The sequence below is a fragment of the Odontesthes bonariensis genome, chromosome 17, assembly GCF_027942865.1.
Source record: "Odontesthes bonariensis isolate fOdoBon6 chromosome 17, fOdoBon6.hap1, whole genome shotgun sequence".
Classification (NCBI taxonomy): Eukaryota; Metazoa; Chordata; class Actinopteri; order Atheriniformes; family Atherinopsidae; genus Odontesthes; species Odontesthes bonariensis.
The window spans coordinates 64184-83074 of NC_134522.1; the positions used below are offsets into that span (position 1 = coordinate 64184).

The 18891-nt window shown below is 40.5% G+C and overlaps 2 protein-coding genes across 5 annotated transcripts; one reads left to right on the plus strand and one right to left on the minus strand.

Moving 5' to 3' along the window:
* Positions 1-646: 646 nt before the first annotated feature.
* Positions 647-18642, minus strand: LOC142402481 (NLR family CARD domain-containing protein 3-like). Of its 3 annotated transcripts, none has more exons than XM_075488007.1 (7): positions 18549-18642; positions 9522-9632; positions 8657-8724; positions 6475-6756; positions 3300-5088; positions 2902-3078; positions 647-1417 (listed from the first exon to the last, which is right to left on the minus strand). In XM_075488007.1, the coding sequence occupies exons 2-7, from the start codon at positions 9587-9589 to the stop codon at positions 1240-1242; spliced, it is 2562 nt and encodes an 853-aa protein (XP_075344122.1). In that variant the 5' UTR covers positions 9590-9632; positions 18549-18642; the 3' UTR covers positions 647-1239. The 3 variants fall into 3 exon arrangements, with proteins under 3 accessions (XP_075344122.1, XP_075344121.1, XP_075344123.1); XM_075488006.1 differs by having other exon boundaries at positions 3300-5100; XM_075488008.1 differs by lacking the exon at positions 9522-9632 and having other exon boundaries at positions 3300-5100.
* On the plus strand, positions 9813-14903 carry LOC142402482 (uncharacterized). Of its 2 annotated transcripts, none has more exons than XR_012773372.1 (2): positions 9813-10902; positions 11213-14903. XR_012773372.1 is itself a non-coding variant. In XM_075488009.1 (2 exons), the coding sequence occupies exons 1-2, from the start codon at positions 10079-10081 to the stop codon at positions 11219-11221; spliced, it is 780 nt and encodes a 259-aa protein (XP_075344124.1). In that variant the 5' UTR covers positions 9813-10078; the 3' UTR covers positions 11222-14880. The 2 variants fall into 2 exon arrangements, 1 of the variants encoding a protein (XP_075344124.1); XM_075488009.1 differs by having other exon boundaries at positions 9813-10849; positions 11213-14880.
* Positions 18643-18891: the final 249 nt, after the last annotated feature.

The following is an 18891-nucleotide window of genomic DNA, read 5'->3' on the forward strand; positions in this document are numbered from 1 at the left end:
GGTTATTTATTTATTTATTCTTAAAGTTTCATGTTCATGTTCAAAACGAACAGCAAAACTAAATCTACACTTCAGGACGTACTGTGATAGAAAACATCTGATCCTTTATGCTCACATGATCATTTCTGCTTGTGTGTAACTGCTTATGTTGCCGCATGCATGAGATTAATAGCTGCACTCTGGAGATCACCACTGTCCGCTCTAAGAAGTGAGTGTCCCACAGCCTGGGCGGTACCAGCACCACTATCTGCTCCCAGCAGGACAGAAGGAAATGTCTCATGCATCCGTCTTCTCTGCCCTAGAAAAGCTTCCTGAGAACTCTGCATCTCTGAACATTTGCATCACAGCTTCTGTATGTAAACCTTCCCTTGCTGCAGGAGAATTAATGTCCTCTGCTTTTGAACTTCAGACAGTATTCCTGAGTATTCTTATTCATTTTCCTGACATACTGAAAACATGCAGTCAGCATGACTCTGAGGAGTCTGGGGAGGAAATATCTGATAAAAGCAGCAACATTTCTGTGGACTGTGTGGAGCTGCTTTTGGACAGCTTCTACATTTAGTCTGATAAAAAGCTGTAAAATATCCTTTATGTTCCATTTTAATATTAGGAGTCAGACTTGGTGAGCAGCAGGACTTGCAGATCCTGATTTTAGTCATCTACAGGCATCTGTTAATAAAAGTCACCTGGACATGATTTGTTCCCCAGTGTGTTCAAACATGTCTTATTCACTTCCAGTAACACTTAGAAGGATTCTGTGTGTTTGGGAAATACATTCAGCTTCTGATTCACTGAAGGATTCTGTGGCTTTGTTGCCCGTTAAATGGCAGCAAACCAGAGGCTGCACATCTGTCTAATTCACAAAGGCTCAGGTTCACCTCAAACCAAATAACCATACAGATATCATCCCTCTGTTCCAGTGCAGTGTGTCCACATTTAAAGGAGGTTTGATGCTCACATTCAGAGGAAAAACAGCTCATATTTCTGTAAAGTAGTTTACTTTGGGTATGTGATGGATCTGTGTTTTAGGACAAATCTACAGGAATGCAAAGGAGTGAAAGAGCACTTTGGTATGTCTTTAAACTGTGTGCGTTATATTTCATTATCAGAGTTATTTAAGCCAGATAATCAAAAGGCAGAACAGATCAACCCGTTTCATTGATCAAGGTACCTGGAAGCTGTTTTTAATCCATTTAAGCCAGAATTATATCAGCTCTCAGCTGGAAAGCTCATGAATCCTTACCTGAGTTTTTCCAGTCTGCAGTTTGGACTCTTCAGTCCAGCAGAAAGCTGCTGCACTCCTGAATCCTGCAGCTTTTTGTAACTCAGGTCCAGTTCTGTCAGGCTGGAGGACTCTGAGCTGAGAACTGAGGACAGAGCTGCACAGCTTCTCTCTGAGAGGTTACAGCCACTCAGGCTGAGGAGGAAATGAGATGGAAGGAAATAACTTGATCAATTAATCAATCAAACTACATTTGAATTTCATTAGTGGAAGAATTCTGTTTCCCTGTTTGTTTCTGTTTATACGTCTATGGAAATAAAGTAAAAACATCAAATAAAAGAAGCTAAATAGAGTTTTTTCTCTGTTAAGAACACCATGTGAGCAAAGCATCTTCTCCCACTGACAGTCAGCTGTTTTGCCGGAGTGAACAGGGCAGACAATACGGCCTCTAAATAAGGAATTATCTGTCTTTATTTCACCAATACTTTAAGACCAATGACTGAATGAACGCGTACTATTGCCCTGTTAGCTCAGAGCTGCCATGCTGTTGTTATTTGGGGCTATCGGGGGCTTTCTATATACGCGTCGATGATGTCATCCCCCTGTATTGTCTAAGCCCGGTTCACTCCCGTTATAGAGTTTAAAAAGCTTAAACTGCACTTTGGTTATTTATTTATTTATTTTTAAAGTTTCATGTTCATAACGGACAGCAAAACTAAATCTACACTTCAGGACGTACTGTGATAGAAAACATCTGATCCTTTATGCTCACATGATCATTTCTGCTTGTGTGTAACTGCTTATGTTGCCGCATGCATGAGATTAATAGCTGCACTCTGGAGATCACCGCTGTCCGCTCTAAGAAGTGAGTGTCCCACAGCCTGGGCGGTACCAGCACCACTATCTGCTCCCAGCAGGACAGAAGGAAATGTCTCATGCATCCGTCTTCTCTGCCCTATAAAAGCTTCCTGAGAACTCTGCATCTCTGAACATTTGCATCACAGCTTCTGGATGTAAACCTTCCCTTGCTGCAGGAGAATTAATGTCCTCTGCTTTGGAACTTCAGACAGTATTCCTGAGTATTCTTATTCATTTTCCTGACATGCTGAAAACATGCAGTCAGCATGACTCTGAGGAGTCTGGGGAGGAAATATCTGATAAAAGCAGCAACATTTCTGTGGACTGTGTGGAGCTGCTTTTGGACAGCTTCTACATTTAGTCTGATAAAAAGCTGTAAAATATCCTTTATGTTCCATTTTAATATTAGGAGTCAGACTTGGTGAGCAGCAGGACTTGCAGATCCTGATTTTAGTCATCTACAGGCATCTGTTAATAAAAGTCACTTGGACATGATTTGTTCCCCAGTGTGTTCAAACATGTCTTATTCACTTCCAGTAACACTTAGAAGGATTCTGTGTGTTTGGGAAATACATTCAGCTTCTGATTCACTAAAGGATTCTGTGGCTTTGTTGCCCGTTAAATGCAAAGGAGTGAAAGAGCACTTTGGTATGTCTTTAAACTGTGTGCGTTATATTTCATTATCAGAGTTATTTAAGCCAGATAATCAAAAGGCAGAACAGATCAACCCGTTTCATTGATCAAGGTACCTGGAAGCTGTTTTTAATCCATTTAAGCCAGAATTATATCAGCTCTCAGCTGGAAAGCTCATGAATCCTTACCTGAGTTTTTCCAGTCTGCAGTTTGGACTCTTCAGCCCAGCAGAAAGCTGCTGCACTCCTGAATCCTGCAGGTAGTTGTTGTTACTCAGGTCCAGTTCTGTCAGGCTGGAGGACTCTGAGCTGAGAACTGAGGACAGAGCTGCACAGCTTCTCTCTGAGAGGTTACAGCCACTCAGGCTGAGGAGGAAATGAGATGGAAGGAAATAACTTGATCAATTAATCAATTAAACTACATTTGAATTTCATTAGTGGAAGAATTCTGTTTCCCTGTTTGTTTCTGTTTATACGTCTATGGAAATAAAGTAAAAACATCAAATAAAAGAAGCTAAATAGAGTTTTTTTCTCTGTTAATAAGTAAAGAATGTATTTAAAAAGAAATATATCTATGTTGTACGTACAGAGCTTTGTTGGAGGCTTTGACCACTGGCAGCAGCCTCAGAAGAGCCTCCTCTGAAGCAGAGTATTTCCTCAGGTTAAACACATCCAGATCTTCTCCTGATGACAGTAAGATGAAGACCAGAGCTGACCACTGAGCAGGAGACAGTTTATCTGTGGAGAGACTTCCTGATCTCAGGGCCTGTTGGATCTGCTCCACCAGAGAACGATCCTTCAGTTCATTCAGACAGTGGAACAGATTGATGCTTCTCTCTGCAGACAGATTCTTACTGATGATCTTCTTCTTGATGTAACGGACTGTTTCCTGATTGGTCTGTGAGCTACTTCCTGTCTGTGTCAGCAGGTCTCGTAGGAGCCTCTGATTGGTCTGCAGGGAAAGACCCAGGAGGAAGCGGAGGAACAGGTCCAGGTGTCCGTTTGGACTCTCTAAGGCCTGGTCCACAGCACTCTGATGGAGATGTTTCAGACCTTGTTTATTGAACCATTTAGGCCTCCAGGGGCTTGTTTGCTGCTTCAGCAGGTTGAGTCCAGAGTTGCTGAAGGTCAGATGCACATGAAGAGCAGCCAGAAACTCCTGAACACTCAGATGGATGAAGCAGAACACCTTATCCTGGTACAGCCCGCTCTCCTCTCTAAAGATCTGTGTGAACACTCCTGAGTACACTGAGGCTGCTGACATATCGATGCCACACTCTGTCAGGTCTGATTCATAGAAGATCAGCTTTCCTTTCTGCAGCTGCTCAAAAGCCAGTTTTCCCAGAGACTCAATCATCTCCCTGCTCTCTGGACTCCAGGCTGCATCTGTCGCAGCTTTCTCATGATATTTCACATTCTTCACTTTGGCCTGAACCACCAGGAAGTGGATGTACATCTCAGTCAGGGTGCTGGGCAGCTCTGCTCCCTCTCTGGTTTCCAACACTTTCTCCAGAACTGTAGCAGTGATCCAGCAGAAGACCGGGATGTGGCACATGATGTGGAGGCTTCGGGATGTCTGGATGTGGGAGATTATTTTGGTTGCTAGCTTCTCATCTGTGAATCTCTTCCTGAAGTACTCCTCCTTCTGTGGGTCAGTGAACCCTCTGACCTCTGTCACCATGCCAACGCAGTCAGAAGGGATCTGATTGGCTGCTGCGGGTCGTGTGGTTATCCAGAGGCGAGCAGAGGGAAGCAGCTCCCCCCTGATGAGGTTTGTCAGCAGCACATCCACTGAGGTGGGCTCTGTAGCATCAGCCAGGGGCTCCTCGCTGTGGAAGTCCAGAGGAAGTCGACACTCATCCAGACCGTCAAAGATGAACACAACCTGGAACTCTTCAAAGCTGCAGATTCCTGCTTCTTTAACGTCATTAAAGAAGTGATGAACAAGTCCCACCAAGCTGAACTTTCTCTCTTTCTGCACATTCAGCTGTCTGAAAGTGAACGGAAACATGAGCTGGATGTCCTGGTTGGCTTTGCCTTCAGCCCAGTCCAGAGTGAACTTCTGTGTTAAGACTGTTTTCCCAATGCCAGCCACTCCCTTTGTCAGCACGGTTCTGACTGGTTCATCTCTTCCAGGTGGGCCTTTAAAGATGTCTTCCTGTCTGATGGCTGTTTCTGCTCTGCCTGCTTTCCTGGCTGCTGCTTCAATCTGTCTGACCTCATGTTCATCATTGACCTCTCCCTCTGTGATGTAGAGCTCTGTGTAGATCTGACTCAGAGGGGTTTTCTTTCCTGCTTCAGGAATCCCCTCAAACACACGCTGGAACTTCTTCTTCAGAGCAGACTTGAGTTTGGGTTGACACCTGTGAAGAAGCTCTGAATGACAAACTGGAAGATAAGAAGATTTCCTGTTACTGAGCAGCGTATGGAGCGTAAATATAAAGAAAATAAAGTCTGAAGTCACGTGCCTTTAAAGCTAAATTTCCCCCAGTCTCTGATGAGACACTTATCTTAGTTACAGTCATGAATATAAGCTATTATTGCAAATGAAAGCCACAAATAATTTCAATGTTGTTGTCCCTATAAATTCATTCTAACACTCAGTGTAGATGGGGAGGATCACATGTCTGCAAACCCGATAACAAAACAACTTGTAGCAGTTTGGTGTAAAACATTAGGAGTTGTGAATCACACACCCAACTCAAAGCTCTCAGTAAGGGAAGCAACTCAAGGCCTTTCCTCAGAAAAACCCCAACACAACTTTTCCACAAACTACCAACCATAAGAACAACACAAACCAAGAAAAACAAGAACATAATCCCACTAAAAACACTCCAAGTGAAAAAAATAAACACATCAAACAATTTTGAGCAACTGCAGAAGCTCCTGGACACCAAACTTTCCTGCAAACCCTACATTCCCCTGCTGCTGCACAGGTGGAGCTTCCTTCTGAAACACACATCCAAACGCATCTTAATCACAGATTCTTTGCTACAAACACATTAGCAACCATAACCCTGTTCAAAGCCCTCAGAAAACAGGCTACTGCAGACATTTCCTAACATAAACCAAGAGGTACACCCTCAGAAAATACCACTGAAGAGCATCTCAAACACGTCTTTCTCCCACTTCTACCGAGGTTAAAGATGGACTCCACTGTATCTATCACGCCTCACAGATGCAGCTACTACACAAACTAATGTGCAACTGAACTGGTGTTGGTTCAAGTCTGTAAAAATGACCCTGCTCCCCTGCTGATGGCCCTCTCTGACCTCATGAGACAATCCCACCGCTTCACTCTGTAACCCATTCATTCCAACAGCTTGTGTTGTGTAATGATGGTTTGATGCTGTGCAGGAAAAGTGCACGTCAAGGCTAAAATGGAGGACAAGCTGGTTGTGTGGGTGAATCATTGGCGATGATCCGTCCTGCACCCACAGAATCACTGTCAGTGCAGCGGTGCATTGCAACATGGATGGGAACAGGACAGATTAACCCTCCTTATTGAGTACAAATAGCCTACAATACATAACACCCAATAGCTTCCTGCCTGCCAACAACAACATAATGTGTCTATTTTGCTCTGTAATTTGCAACCAGTGTGCTGAACTAAGCTAAGCCCATGTCACACTTGGTCTTAAAGGGCCCTAAGGGATGTCAGCTCTTTAAGAGATGTTTAAATTATTAGTCCAAAAGACTAATTTGGTCAATATAACTGAATATAAAACTATAAGCCCTTATAACAGAAATATGTGGCCTTACCTGTTTGTGCTGATGGGCCAGACAACAAACCCAGCTGAGAGGAAAGTGTGGGGTCTAATTTTTGAAGATGTTCCATCATCTTCCTGCTGGCTTCCTCTCCTTTTTTTCCTACATCATCGATGAGGCTTCGTGCCCGATCTGCTTTATGTTTTTCCTCGCTTATTGCTTCTTTCTCCAAACGATTGAAGACACCATCTGCTAAGAGGGCATCAAGCAGCTGCTTGAGGATTTCTTCTGTCACCCTCTCCACAAACTCCGCTCGTATTCTGTTGAGTTCGCTCTCTGCAAGGTGTCATAGACATGAACACGAATCTCACTTTTCAGTAAATGTTGTTGAAATGTAAAACTAATGCGTGTGAATCATGACTACTTCAGGGGTCCCTGTACATTTTAAAGCTGACAGTCAGTGATGAATGATGCCATGAGCATAGCTTTCATTGTGCTTTGGTTGCTCATATGGCTGTGAGGCTCAGGGAAGAGGAGCTCGCTTTGTGTGGAAGATTTCCCAAAAAGTGTTTCTTCCTAATATCACACACCCAAACCAAATGAGAAAATGGGACCCGGGTGTTAAACAATATTTTAATGACATAAAAGGTTGAAAGTCAAGGTATTCCCAAAATTGGGGTAAATCACAAGAAGAGTGCTTGTGATTTTATCAACCTTCCAGGCTGTCAGAGTCATTGCTGTTGTCCCTGTTTCAGATCAAAGATAACTTGATCAGAAATGGTTTGTTCTATATTTAACCAGATGGTTTTTGATGGGTGGATCTGTTTGAAGATAAATTAAAGCTAATGCTATAAAGTAGTGATGAAAATCTGAAGCATTTTCAAAATAAACACAGTTAGAACTAAAACATTTTTAGACTTTTGTTTCCAAAAGCAAAATGAAAACTTGTATAATTTGTGCAAAGTTTATATCTATCTGCCATTAATATCCTGACAGCTGCACATAAAGCTCTGAACTTAATAAGCAGCGGAGTTCGCTCTGACAGTGAGCAAAAATAATGTAGAGATTCAATGACCAAATCAAAGTTTACTTTAATCTGACGTATACTCTCTGATATGAAGGCTGATGTGTTGGATCAGATATCAGCGGGATAGAACAGGCTTCTATACTTGTTTCTGGTTATTCTGGAGAAGACATCACCTAAAAACTCATTCTACATTCTGTTCAATGATGGCATCAAACCGATGGCAGGCTGCAGAGATCTTTAGATTAAAGGAATTTAAATCACATAAGACTGTTAGGCACTTATCACCATGGTAACTGGTGTTTTCCCTTACATATCACGTCTCTGCCTCTGTCTCTATCTTTCGGAGCCTCTCTTTGCATAGTTTCCAAAACTGGTGAATTATGGATTTGGCCAGCTGGTCTCTCAAAGCAATTGATGAAATTTTCTCAACGAGGAGACAGGGTTTGGGGGAACCCTCTTGTCCAGACGGGACAGTTTTCTCCGGATACACAATGGACTCCTGGGAGTGGAGGATTGTATATCTGCCAATAATAATGTCAGTCGAGGATGTCAAAGATGTGTACAAAATTGGATTTTTGATAACAAGCTTTCTGCTTTTTGGAGTTGGCGGTTACCTGGCATATGGAGAAATTCAGAAAACCTCGGCAGCTGTTCTGGCCGCTGTGAAGCTGCGAGACATATGCGATGAGATCTACAGAGCGAACAACACTCAGACTGTGATGCTACGTCAGCAGAATCGCACGCTGGATGCCATTCCTGGACTCGGGAATGAAATGAACAATATGTGTTCAACAGAGTAATACATTTGCATCACAGAATGGTTCTGGAGGGAGGATTCTGTGATGCAAATGTATTACTCTGTTGAACGCATATTGTTCTGAGAAGCAAAACGCTTTATTTTTTAAACCCCAGCCAACTAGCCGGACTACCTTCATCAACAGCAAAACGAGGCTGGAACTCTGCTCACAGGACGCAGCAGGGGGTAAGAAGATGTTCAGAAATGATGTTGCTGATATGGGATGTTACACAGCTTCATGTCAGAAGAGGCGAACTGTCCCTTTAAGGGTTTATAACGTAGTTAAAGAGTCTAACAGTCACTGCTAACTGAAGGCTGAAGGAACCACACAGAAACAACCGGAGCTGTGATTGGTCAGTTTGAGCATCATGTGTCTTACTGGTGTCTCCATGCAGAAACTGTTGGACTCCTACCTGCTGAAGCTGGAGCTGCCGGGGGTGGAGGGTCCTCCGGGTGCTCCACAGGTGTCTCCATCTTTGCTCTAAAAGAGAAAAAGAAGCCGGAAAGTTCTCTATAATGCAACAAAAACTAATAAAACTGATGCAAAAGTAAATTACTAAGTATGTAACCAGAGTGTGTGTGAAGGTTTAAAATATTTCACCATGAAGCTAATCTGAGTAACTTTCAGCTTCAGTTTACTTCAGAGGCTGTCTTTCAAGAGCTGAATGCGGTCCAGACTCTAGTCTTGGCTCAACTGGTGGTTCATATTCAGGTTGAAGTCTGGATGTGACTGCTGGTGCTGGTTCACATACTTTGGGCTCATATTTAGCACAAGCTCCAGGATGTGAGACAGGTTTAGGTTCAGAGGATGCTTCAGAAGGTGTTGTGTATCGTCCACCTGGCCCTTATTCTGAGTTTCTGAGAATTCTCAGAGTTTTTATCCCAGTTAGTGCTGAGTACAGATAAAGTCATTGTAGTGGGTGACTTTAATATTCATGTAGATGTTGAAAATGACAGCCTGAATATGAACTTTAATTCTATATTAGACTCTATTGGATTTTCTCAGAGTGTTCACAGATCGGTGTAGTGAACAGCGAGGTGGACGAACAGGAAGGGAAGTGTTTCTGGGTTAGAAAATATGAAGCTGGTGACAGAGCTTGGTCCGGATGCAGGTTGAAGTTTAGGTCCATGTCCAGCATCATGAGAAGTTTGTTGCTGTTCTGGTCTTTAACACAACACTCAACTTTTTTTTTACTGTGAATAAAGGTGGTTTGGTGATGTGAGTGCTGAGCTCTGACATGGAGAAGAGTCACGGACAGTTAGAGATGGTCCTCTCACCTCTGAGCTTTGCTCTGGCTCTCATGTTCCCCACACAGAGAGGTTTCAGTGTCCTCACTCTGATCCATGCTGCTGAACTCACAGCAGCTCACACACACTTTCTACCTTCATCTGCAGAGGAAACACACATCATTCATCTGCACAGCAGCTCACATCCTCCTCTCCATCATTTGGGCTGTAAAAAGATCAGCTGCTGTACTTCCATCAGTCCACTAGATGGAGGCATGGAGCAGCACAGACATCATGATCCTGATGAAACATTTCCATTCACTGACACACACTGATGGGGGGTCGCGCAAGATGGCGACTGCAGCAGACGTGTAAGTGCGAAGCTCTGCAGCATTAACGAGTATCTGATGATAATTTGACGAGGCCAACGGTTTGAACGGCTTGTTAAACGGCTAAACACCAACCAAACAAGGATAGAAGAGTTTTGATAATAGGTTGAAGATTCTGACGAGTGACGACCTATGGACATTAACTCTCCTGACACGTGCGTCAACTAAGCTACAAGCTAGCCTACGAAGCTAACACCAACATTGCACCAGTGAGCCGAAATGACAAAGAGAGACGCAAAAAAAAAAGAAGTCACAAAAGGAAATCTGGTGATGGACATGGAGCCAGAGGAGAGTTTCTACGGCTTGTGTTCTCCTCTTCCCGAGACTCCCAGCAAAAGTCCAAACCCGAAGAAACTGTGTGGAGAAAACAAGGAGAAGGACACGGTTTCTAACTCCGACATCCTCCAAGCCATACGTGAGTTAAAGCGGGGTTTTTCCGTCTTTGAGCAGCAAATGAAACAAAACACTGCGGACATTAAAGAGGCAAAAGAAGTAATGAAAGGGCTTAATTTTCAAGCTAAAGAAACGGAGGATAAAGTGATAACGCTGGATAAAAGAGTGGACGAACTGAAAGAAAAAACCGAAGAAGGAGAAAGATACAGCAGAAGATGGAATCTGCGCCTCATCAACCTCCCAGAAAAAGAAAACGAAGATGTGAGGCATGAAGTCCTCAAAATATTGAGCCAGATTGCACCGGATGAAAAAAGTAAGATGGGGTTCCTGGTTGACACGGTACACAGAGTGGGACGCCCGAGGGATGATAACAAACCGCGTCCAGTCATCATCCAGTTCAACATGCGGACCTTCAGGATTAAGATTTGGAGAGAATCACGCAACGCTGACATCCTGAAGAAGATGAACCTCCGTATGGCCGAAGACCTGACCCGCTTCGAGAAAGACTGCAGAAACAAACTGTGGCCTTTAGTCGAACAGGCACGTAAGGATGGAAAGAAAACCAGATGGCAAGGGCCGATCGTCTTCATCGATGGGGTAAAATTCACTGCGTGAAAAGCCAGCTCTGAAGACCATGATGCTTATTAAAAGTAAAAAAAAAAAGAATATTAAGAAAGCTCATTACAAGTAATGTTATGGCCTCAAAACAGCACATTTTATATGCCTGATACTCATAATGTTCAGAGTTTTTCTAACTTTTTCCAAAGGTAGAGAGTTTTTATAAAAAGCTCTTTTCTTGTTGTTGTTTTCTTTTTGATTGTTCAAGTTAGTCGGCATCCAGCTATTTTTATTTTTTTTATTTATGGCGACCAACAATTTCATCAACCTTAAAGTACTTTCTCTTAATGTCAATGGTATACGCAATATTACCAAAAGAAAGGCAATTTTTTTGTTTTGCAGAAGGTCTAACGCCGATTTACTTTTTCTACAAGAGACACACTCCTGTGAAGATGATCGTAAATTCTGGAGAAGTCAATGGGGAGACCAGATTTATTTAAGTCATGGTTCTAACAACTCAGCAGGAGTAGCTATTCTGTTTAATAAATTTAAAGGGGATGTTATAGAATCTCACTTATCTGAAGAAGGTAGATGGATTATTTTAGTGCTTAGAGTAAACAATGTGATTCTGGTGGTGAATAACATTTATGGTTATAATTACAATGCTCTAGCAAAAAATATGATTGTCCAACTGACAGCAAAACTTTTGAAGCTCAAAGAGAAATATAAAGAGGCCCACTTAATAATTGGCGGTGACCTAAATGATGCAGCTGATGACTTAATGGACAGAGTACCAGCAAGAATATCTTCCAATTCAAGATTTAAAGTGATATCACACTTAGGTGAGCAACTTAATGTTATAGACGCCTGGCGATATATCCACCCTTACCAAAAAGAGTGTACATGGAGTAATGCTAGTGGTTCTTTACAATCTCGAATAGACATGTGGTTAATATCTTCTTACACTATGCAATATGTTTCCGAAATATCACATAGTTATGCCCCCTTTTCAGATCACAAAATGATAGTCATTTCCTTTACTAATCCTCTAAAACAAAAAGCAACACTGCGTGGTTACTGGAAATTAAATTGTAATTTACTGAAAGATGAAGCTTTCTGTAACTCAGTCAAAGCAATTGCTGGGAATATTTTCAATGAAAAAGAACTTAGTAATATACAAAAATGGGAATTTTTTAAATTTAAAATCAGAGAATCAGCTATTAGACACAGTAAAGAAATGAAAAAACGCAGCAATCTTAAAGAATCTGAAATCATGAAAGAACTAAATATCCTAATAAACAAAAGTTCCCCAACTCCAGAGGAAGAAATTAAACTGATAAAATTGAAAGATGATTTAGATAGTTTATATATTAATATGACCAAGGGAGCCTTTGTACGCTCCAGGGCTAAATGGTTAGAGGAAGGTGAGAAGAATACAAGCTACTTTTTCGCCCTAGAAAAAAGGAACTACAAGAGGAATAATATCACATCTCTAAAAATAGATAATTCTGTAACCTCCAACCCAACTGATTTAGCAAATCACGCTTTTCAATTTTATTCTGACCTATACAGCTCTAATTATAATTCAATAAAAGGTGAAGAATTTATTAATAATGTTAAAGAATTTACTCCCAAAATATCAGATAATTTTAAATTGGATTGCGAAAAACCTATCTCTAAAGTTGAAATCCTTGAAGCTGTAAACAAAATGAAAAAAGGTAAATCTCCAGGAATGGACGGTCTTCCTGTCGAATTTTACCAGTGCTTTTGGGAAATAATTGAAAGACCTCTTTTTGAAATGCTGAAAGAATGTACAAATAATGAAGAAATGACCACAACCATGAAACAAGGCATAATAACTTTGCTTCCCAAACCAGACAAAGACCACCTTCTGTTGGATAACTGGAGACCAATAACATTGCTCAATGTTGACTATAAAATACTCTCACTAATTTTCGCCAGGCGTTTAAGAAAAGGTTTAAGTGAAATCATACATGAAACTCAAACTGGCTTTATGAATAATCGCCACATAAGTTGCAACATTAGGTTTATCCTTGACTTAATAGATTACTCTGAATATGTTGATTCAGACGCTTTAATTTTATTTTTAGACTTCTACAAGGCATTCGATAGTGTAGAGCATCAATTTTTATTTAAATCTCTTCAAACCTTCGGTTTTGGTGAACATTTTGTATCCTATATTAAAATGCTCTATAAAGATATTAGTAGCTGTGTCATGTTATTCCCAAATACCACAAAAAGATTTTCAGTGTCTAGGTCAGTCCGTCAAGGATGTCCTTGCTCCCCATTTCTCTTTCTTATAGTCGTTGAATTGCTTTCAATACAAATTAGACAGAGCAATGTCTTTCGAGGGTTAAAGATTTTTGAGAGAGAGATTAGGATAACTCAATTAGCGGACGATACAGTCTTATTTTTGGAAAATAAACAACAAATAGAGACAGCACTTAAGGTAATAGACACCTTTTCTGTTGCTTCAGGTTTAAAACTTAATTTAAAAAAATGTGAAATACTATGTCTCTACAACACAAATGAAACTCTTATATGTAAAATACCAATTAAAGAAAATATTAAGTATCTTGGAATTTATATTTCTAAAAATATAATTGAACGTCAAACAAAAAACTTCAAACCTAAAATACAAAAAACTAAAAATATTTTCAATATGTGGCTCCAAAGAGATCTGTCCCTATTAGGTAGAGTTCTTCTGAGTAAAGCAGACGGTATCTCTAGATTTGTATATCCTACTCTCTCTCTTTTTGTTCAACAATCCCTTTGTAAAGAAATAAATAATACCCTAATAAGTTTTGTCTGGAAAAACAAATGCCATCGTTTAAAAAAAGAGATCTTGGCAGCCCCAAGAGGAGATGGTGGTATGGAGCTGTTAGACTATATGGATGTGAACTATACCTTTAAGACAAAATGGATAAAAGAATATTTGAAAAAGCCAGAATCTCTTTGGTATTTTATACCTCAGAATATTTTTGGGAAAGTTGGAGGGTTACCTTTTCTCCTAAATTGTGATTATAATGTTTCAAAATTACCCCTAAAATTATCTAAATTTCACCAACAAGCCATTTCAGCAGCAAAACTATGCTTTGTCCATAACTTCTCTCCACATAAAACTATTATATGGAACAATGAGTTCATAACTAGAAAAAATAAATCACTATTTCTGAAACATTGGATTGAAAAAGGAATAATATATCTTAAGGATTTACAAAATGATGTAGGTGAAATTTTTAGTTATGAAGAATTTCTTAGATCTAAAATCTTCCCTGTTACCTATAAAGAATTTCAAACAGTGATAAAAGCTATTCCCAGTGGCATTCTCCAATTGATAAAAGGTCATTTTGAAAGGCAAGAGGCAGAGAAAGTTGACTTTACCCTCTTTATTAATGGTATAAACATTATGAGTCACCATTGTAACAATAAACATATAAGGAATCATTTTTTCAGGAAAAGGAAAATTACACCTCGAGGGAAATTTGTATGGTCTTCCTCTTTCTCTGACATTAATTGGAAAACAACATGGCTCCTTCCACATAAATTTGTTATCTCCAATAAAATCAAAGAAGTTCAATATAAAATTATACATAACATCTACCCCACTAACAAATTTGTGTCAAAATTTGTCAATATTGATGCCAATTGTGTATTTTGTAATGCCGAAGTGGAAACGATTAGGCACCTTTTCTTTGAATGTAATTTTTCCCAGATTTTTTGGAAAAAAATTGAAGCTTACATCACATCACATTCCAACATACCAATTAATTTGAATGCCAAAGATATACTGTTATACTATAATAATAAAGATAGGAAAATGCAACACTTAATTAATCTGATTATTCTAATTGCAAAATTCCACATACATAAAACCAAATTTTCTAAAGGTCGACCTTTCTTTCCTGTTTTTGAAATTGATTTCAAGAACTACCTCGAATGTATTAAAAGAATTGATAATAAAAAATGTATACACACTGTTAACATAATTGAAGGAATATTTGGAGAAATATAATATGTCCTGCCATTTTCTTTCTTCCTTTTATTTAATTTCATTTATTTTATTATATTTAGGGTACCTATGTAATGACTTATGCACCTTATCCACTTTATAGTCTCATATTGTATTTGTTTATTTAAATCCTTGATGCCTGACTGTTTTGTATTGTCCACAGTCAATGTTCTGATTGTGATTGGAACTTTTAAATAAAGTTTGAAGGAAAAAAAAAAAAAAAAAAAAAAAAAAAAACACACACTGATGATCTGAACCTGCAGCATGATGATAAATCTGCTGTCTGAAACACTCTGATGGGCTGAATGCAGGACTGAACTGTACATGAAGAGCTACACTGCAGATAAGTAGCAGCAGGACTCCAGAAATCCATCCTGCAGGATCACTGCAGACTGACAGGAGCCACCAGGGGGCGCTCACTGCTCTCTGTTAAATATTATCTAACTTTATTATATATATTATTATATCAACCCACTGATGAGTCCACATGGTCACACCCAGAGGCTCCAGCACACCTGAATTATGATCCTTCATAAAACAGGTTGAGGATCAGAGTCCAACAGTCCAGGATTTATCTGGATCTCATATCAGGACTCAGTTTCACTGTGAGTGTGTTCAAATTCTGACCCGACCATCTGAAATCAGACCAGGCAGCGTTTTCCAATCTTCTGAGCCGGTGCAAACCGTGTCCTCAGTTTCTGCTGCTGCGTGCTGACAGTCTGCTCATTGTCCTCTGGATGCTTTCTCTTCTTCGGACCATTCTCTGTAAACCTTAGTTTAGATACGGCCCTGTTCGCTCACTTAAATCCCCTTTCTTCCCCATCCTGATGCTCGGTTTGGACTTCACCACGTCTGGATGCCTCAGTACACTGAGTTACTTCCATGTGATGATGTGCTGATGAGCTGTTTGCCTTAACAAGCAGTTGAACAGGTGAACCTCACAAAGTGAGTGTGTATAAACACTGAAGGTTCCTGTTTATGCAGCAATATTTCAGTTCAACGAGGAGCTGATTATTTCTATTTAGTTTAAGAGAAATCACTGAGTCTCCACCACAGTTACACATATCTGATGGTACAATGACACGTCACTGCATAAGCTGTAAGAAACTCCAGTTAATGCTGACAGAAAGGATCAAATACAGATGTAGGTAGCAACAAATCCAGGAAAATTGAAGGTCAACATTAAGTATACAGAACTTATAAAAAGGACAGAAGCTGCCCAAAGTGCTCTCCTGTCCAGAAAAAGTTACAAACGAACAAAAAGCTTTCAAATGCAGCAGGAACACCTCAGTTTGATCCGTTCCAGCTGCTCTTTTCTGCTTAGGAAGGTTCCTTAGTGAGTAAATAACCTCAAATATCAGCAGCAGCCATGATAAGAGCTGGTTGAAGCCTCTCAATGCTTCCTTCATTATCTCCTCATGAAAAGGAAACAATGGCAGGATGGAGATCAACTGATTTAACGTCTGAACCAGAAACTGACTGATATGCTGTTAATAAAAGAACCTTCTACCCTGGGAAGGTTCCATCTTTGTCTGTAGGGTCCATCTTATGTTTAAAAGTACAAATAAAATGTCCCTGATAAAAACTTGAATGAAACGTTTTAACTTTTAGTTGAATTCAACAAAAAAAGAAACAAAGATGAAGGATTGTTACTCACATATAAAGGGAAGGAAAGAGCTGAATAAAACATCACAAACTGATCCATAAAGTAGACAGAACACCTGAATCTACTTCATTTCATCACGAGACAATATTAGTGGATTATATGTTCCATCAGAGCTGCACACAGCTTCATAACTGACTACAGTCAGACACATTTTAACTTATTTTATTCTGAAAGGGGACACAGGAAGCAGCAGGAAGCTGCTGTGTCTGACTGTAATGGAGGAGCTGACGCTTTAACTCTATGAAGATCAGTTTTTCATGTAGAAAACAAACATCATCAGCTGATCATCGTGTTCTTTGATTCCAGTTCATCAATAATCTGAGAATCATGCAGATTTGCCTTAAAACTCAAAAGTGATCAAAGTTTGTCCTGAAATAAGAAGTGAACGTGTTCCCCAAACATTACAGAGCAGAAACAAACAGGAAAGTTACTAAAGACAAAGTTCAAACTTATAGTTTGTTCAAAGTGTTGAATAAGAAGACCCTCCGCTCGGCGTGTGAACACAGCAGACTGTGACACAGGTGAGCTGCTTCCTGGAATGAGTCAGAGCTCCACCTGCACAGGTAGGACCTGACATACCAGAGGAGTTCATGTTACAACACGCCTTCAAGTTCCTGAACAACAAACTCTGATCTAAAAATGCTGCTTCCCTCTTGTCTCCTTTTCCATTTATTCTGCCGTTCTCTTTGATTCGGCCTCTAAATTCCACTCTGCCAGGGGACACACGAACACTTCTCTGCTTTCTTCAGACTGCTCTTTGCATCAGAATCATTCAGAGCAGGTCTCATTAATGAGGTCCCATCTGAGTTTTTCTGTGTCCACATGAATAGGAAGCATTCATGTTAGTGTTGGAGACATCACTGTTGGTATCAGAGTGGTCAGCAGCGGTCATTTAGACACTACTGATCAGCTGCACTCAGGCTGTGTTTGTAGGGAGGTGGACTGTAACATCAGCTGCTCTGCTCAGTGATTTTCACTCAGTCCAGACTAAATGTGAGAGATTCTTCACCTCCTCCTCAGAGATAATTACACACTCAATGACCTTTTCCCCTGACTTAATCCCAAACCAGGTTCTCTGCTTTAAAAGTACAACACTGAGTTCTGACTGTCTGCCTTTTATCACTTTGATATTGTCCAAAAAAAAAAAGAAGCTAAAAACATGTTGATTTACCGTCAGGTTCTGCAGTTCCTATATTTTGGTTTTCTTGTTGCTCAGAACATGTAAACAATCAGATCTGACAACCATGAAGAACTGTCCCAAAGTCACCAACGTGCACACAGATCTCATATTACAGGATATGTATTACAGACATGTTTGTAGTCCTGTTGCTGCTTCAGTTTAAGGCTGAGCTGATGGAAACACTTTATATTCGGTCGGCTGGTTTCATCTGCAACAGTTTCAATCAATATTCAATAAAATAATACTTAAAAAGATAAATACACCTTTGAAATAAATCCTGAAACTAATAAATAAAGAATAGAAATGTATGTTCAGATGAACATTTTTTTGTTTAATGAACCGGGCGTTATGAACAGTGCCCTCCTCCTCCTCCTCACCACACCCTGTCTGAGCAGCCACAACAACAGATCTGAGCATGTGCAAACAGCTGCTGCTGGCACACCGATGAAGAAGAACAACTGGCTGCATACTGTCAGCTGTTGGGCTAAAAACTTCCTCCGTGTGTCTCCAGCTGCTTCTGAACAAACTCAGAGGCAGTAAACAGGTGGGATGGGTCTGTGACTCTGAGCTGAAGTCTGACGTTCACTCCTGTGAAGGCCGGGACGCTCCATATTCCCACATTTAAAAACTAATATCCAGCCCACAAGCCAACATCTAAACACGTCTCATCATGTTTTCACACTTTCACATTCTGATCTATTCCCACTGCCCTGTTTCCTCCTTTCTTAACTGAGTGTTGTAACAGAGCTGTTTCCCTGCAGGATCAATAAGGTTTCTGCAGTCATTCTGATCAGCTGTTTCCTGCTGAAGCAGCAACACTGTGACAGACAAAAGAAGCTGAAACATGAAAGAGACTCACCGCAGAGTCCTGCTTTTCCTCACAGATGGAGGCGTTGGGTGGTTGGAGCTGCAGAGCGCTGACAGACGGAGGACTTCATCCGAGCTGAGCTGGAAACACTGAGGGACTCACACCCGGCCCTCCTTTAAGATGCCTCTTCCCTGTTCCAGCTTACCTGTAAAACCTGAAGGTTCAGTTCTCTGGAACTCTGACGGACTCATGCCCTCCTTTAAGCAAGGGCGTAACTTTGGGTCTACCATTGGGGGGGTTAAACTCGCGGCATATTTATTTATTTATTTATTTATGTATTTATTTAATCATTTTCTTGCTCGCTAATTTGCCATTCCTGTGTTAGAAATACATT

Excerpts from the sequence above, each read along its gene's own strand:
- LOC142402481 (XM_075488006.1), bottom strand. The coding sequence starts at position 9,589 with ATGGATCAGAGTGAGGACACTGAAACCTCTCTGTGTGGGGAACATGAG. Across the intron at positions 8,725-9,521 it reads AGCCAGAGCAAAGCTCAGAG|AGCAAAGATGGAGACACCTG; the intron begins GTGAGAGGACCA and ends TTTCTCTTTTAG. Across the intron at positions 1,418-2,901 it reads TGCAGACTGGAAAAACTCAG|CCTGAGTGGCTGTAACCTCT; the intron begins GTAAGGATTCAT and ends TTTCCTCCTCAG.
- LOC142402482 (XM_075488009.1), top strand. The coding sequence starts at position 10,079 with ATGACAAAGAGAGACGCAAAAAAAAAAGAAGTCACAAAAGGAAATCTG.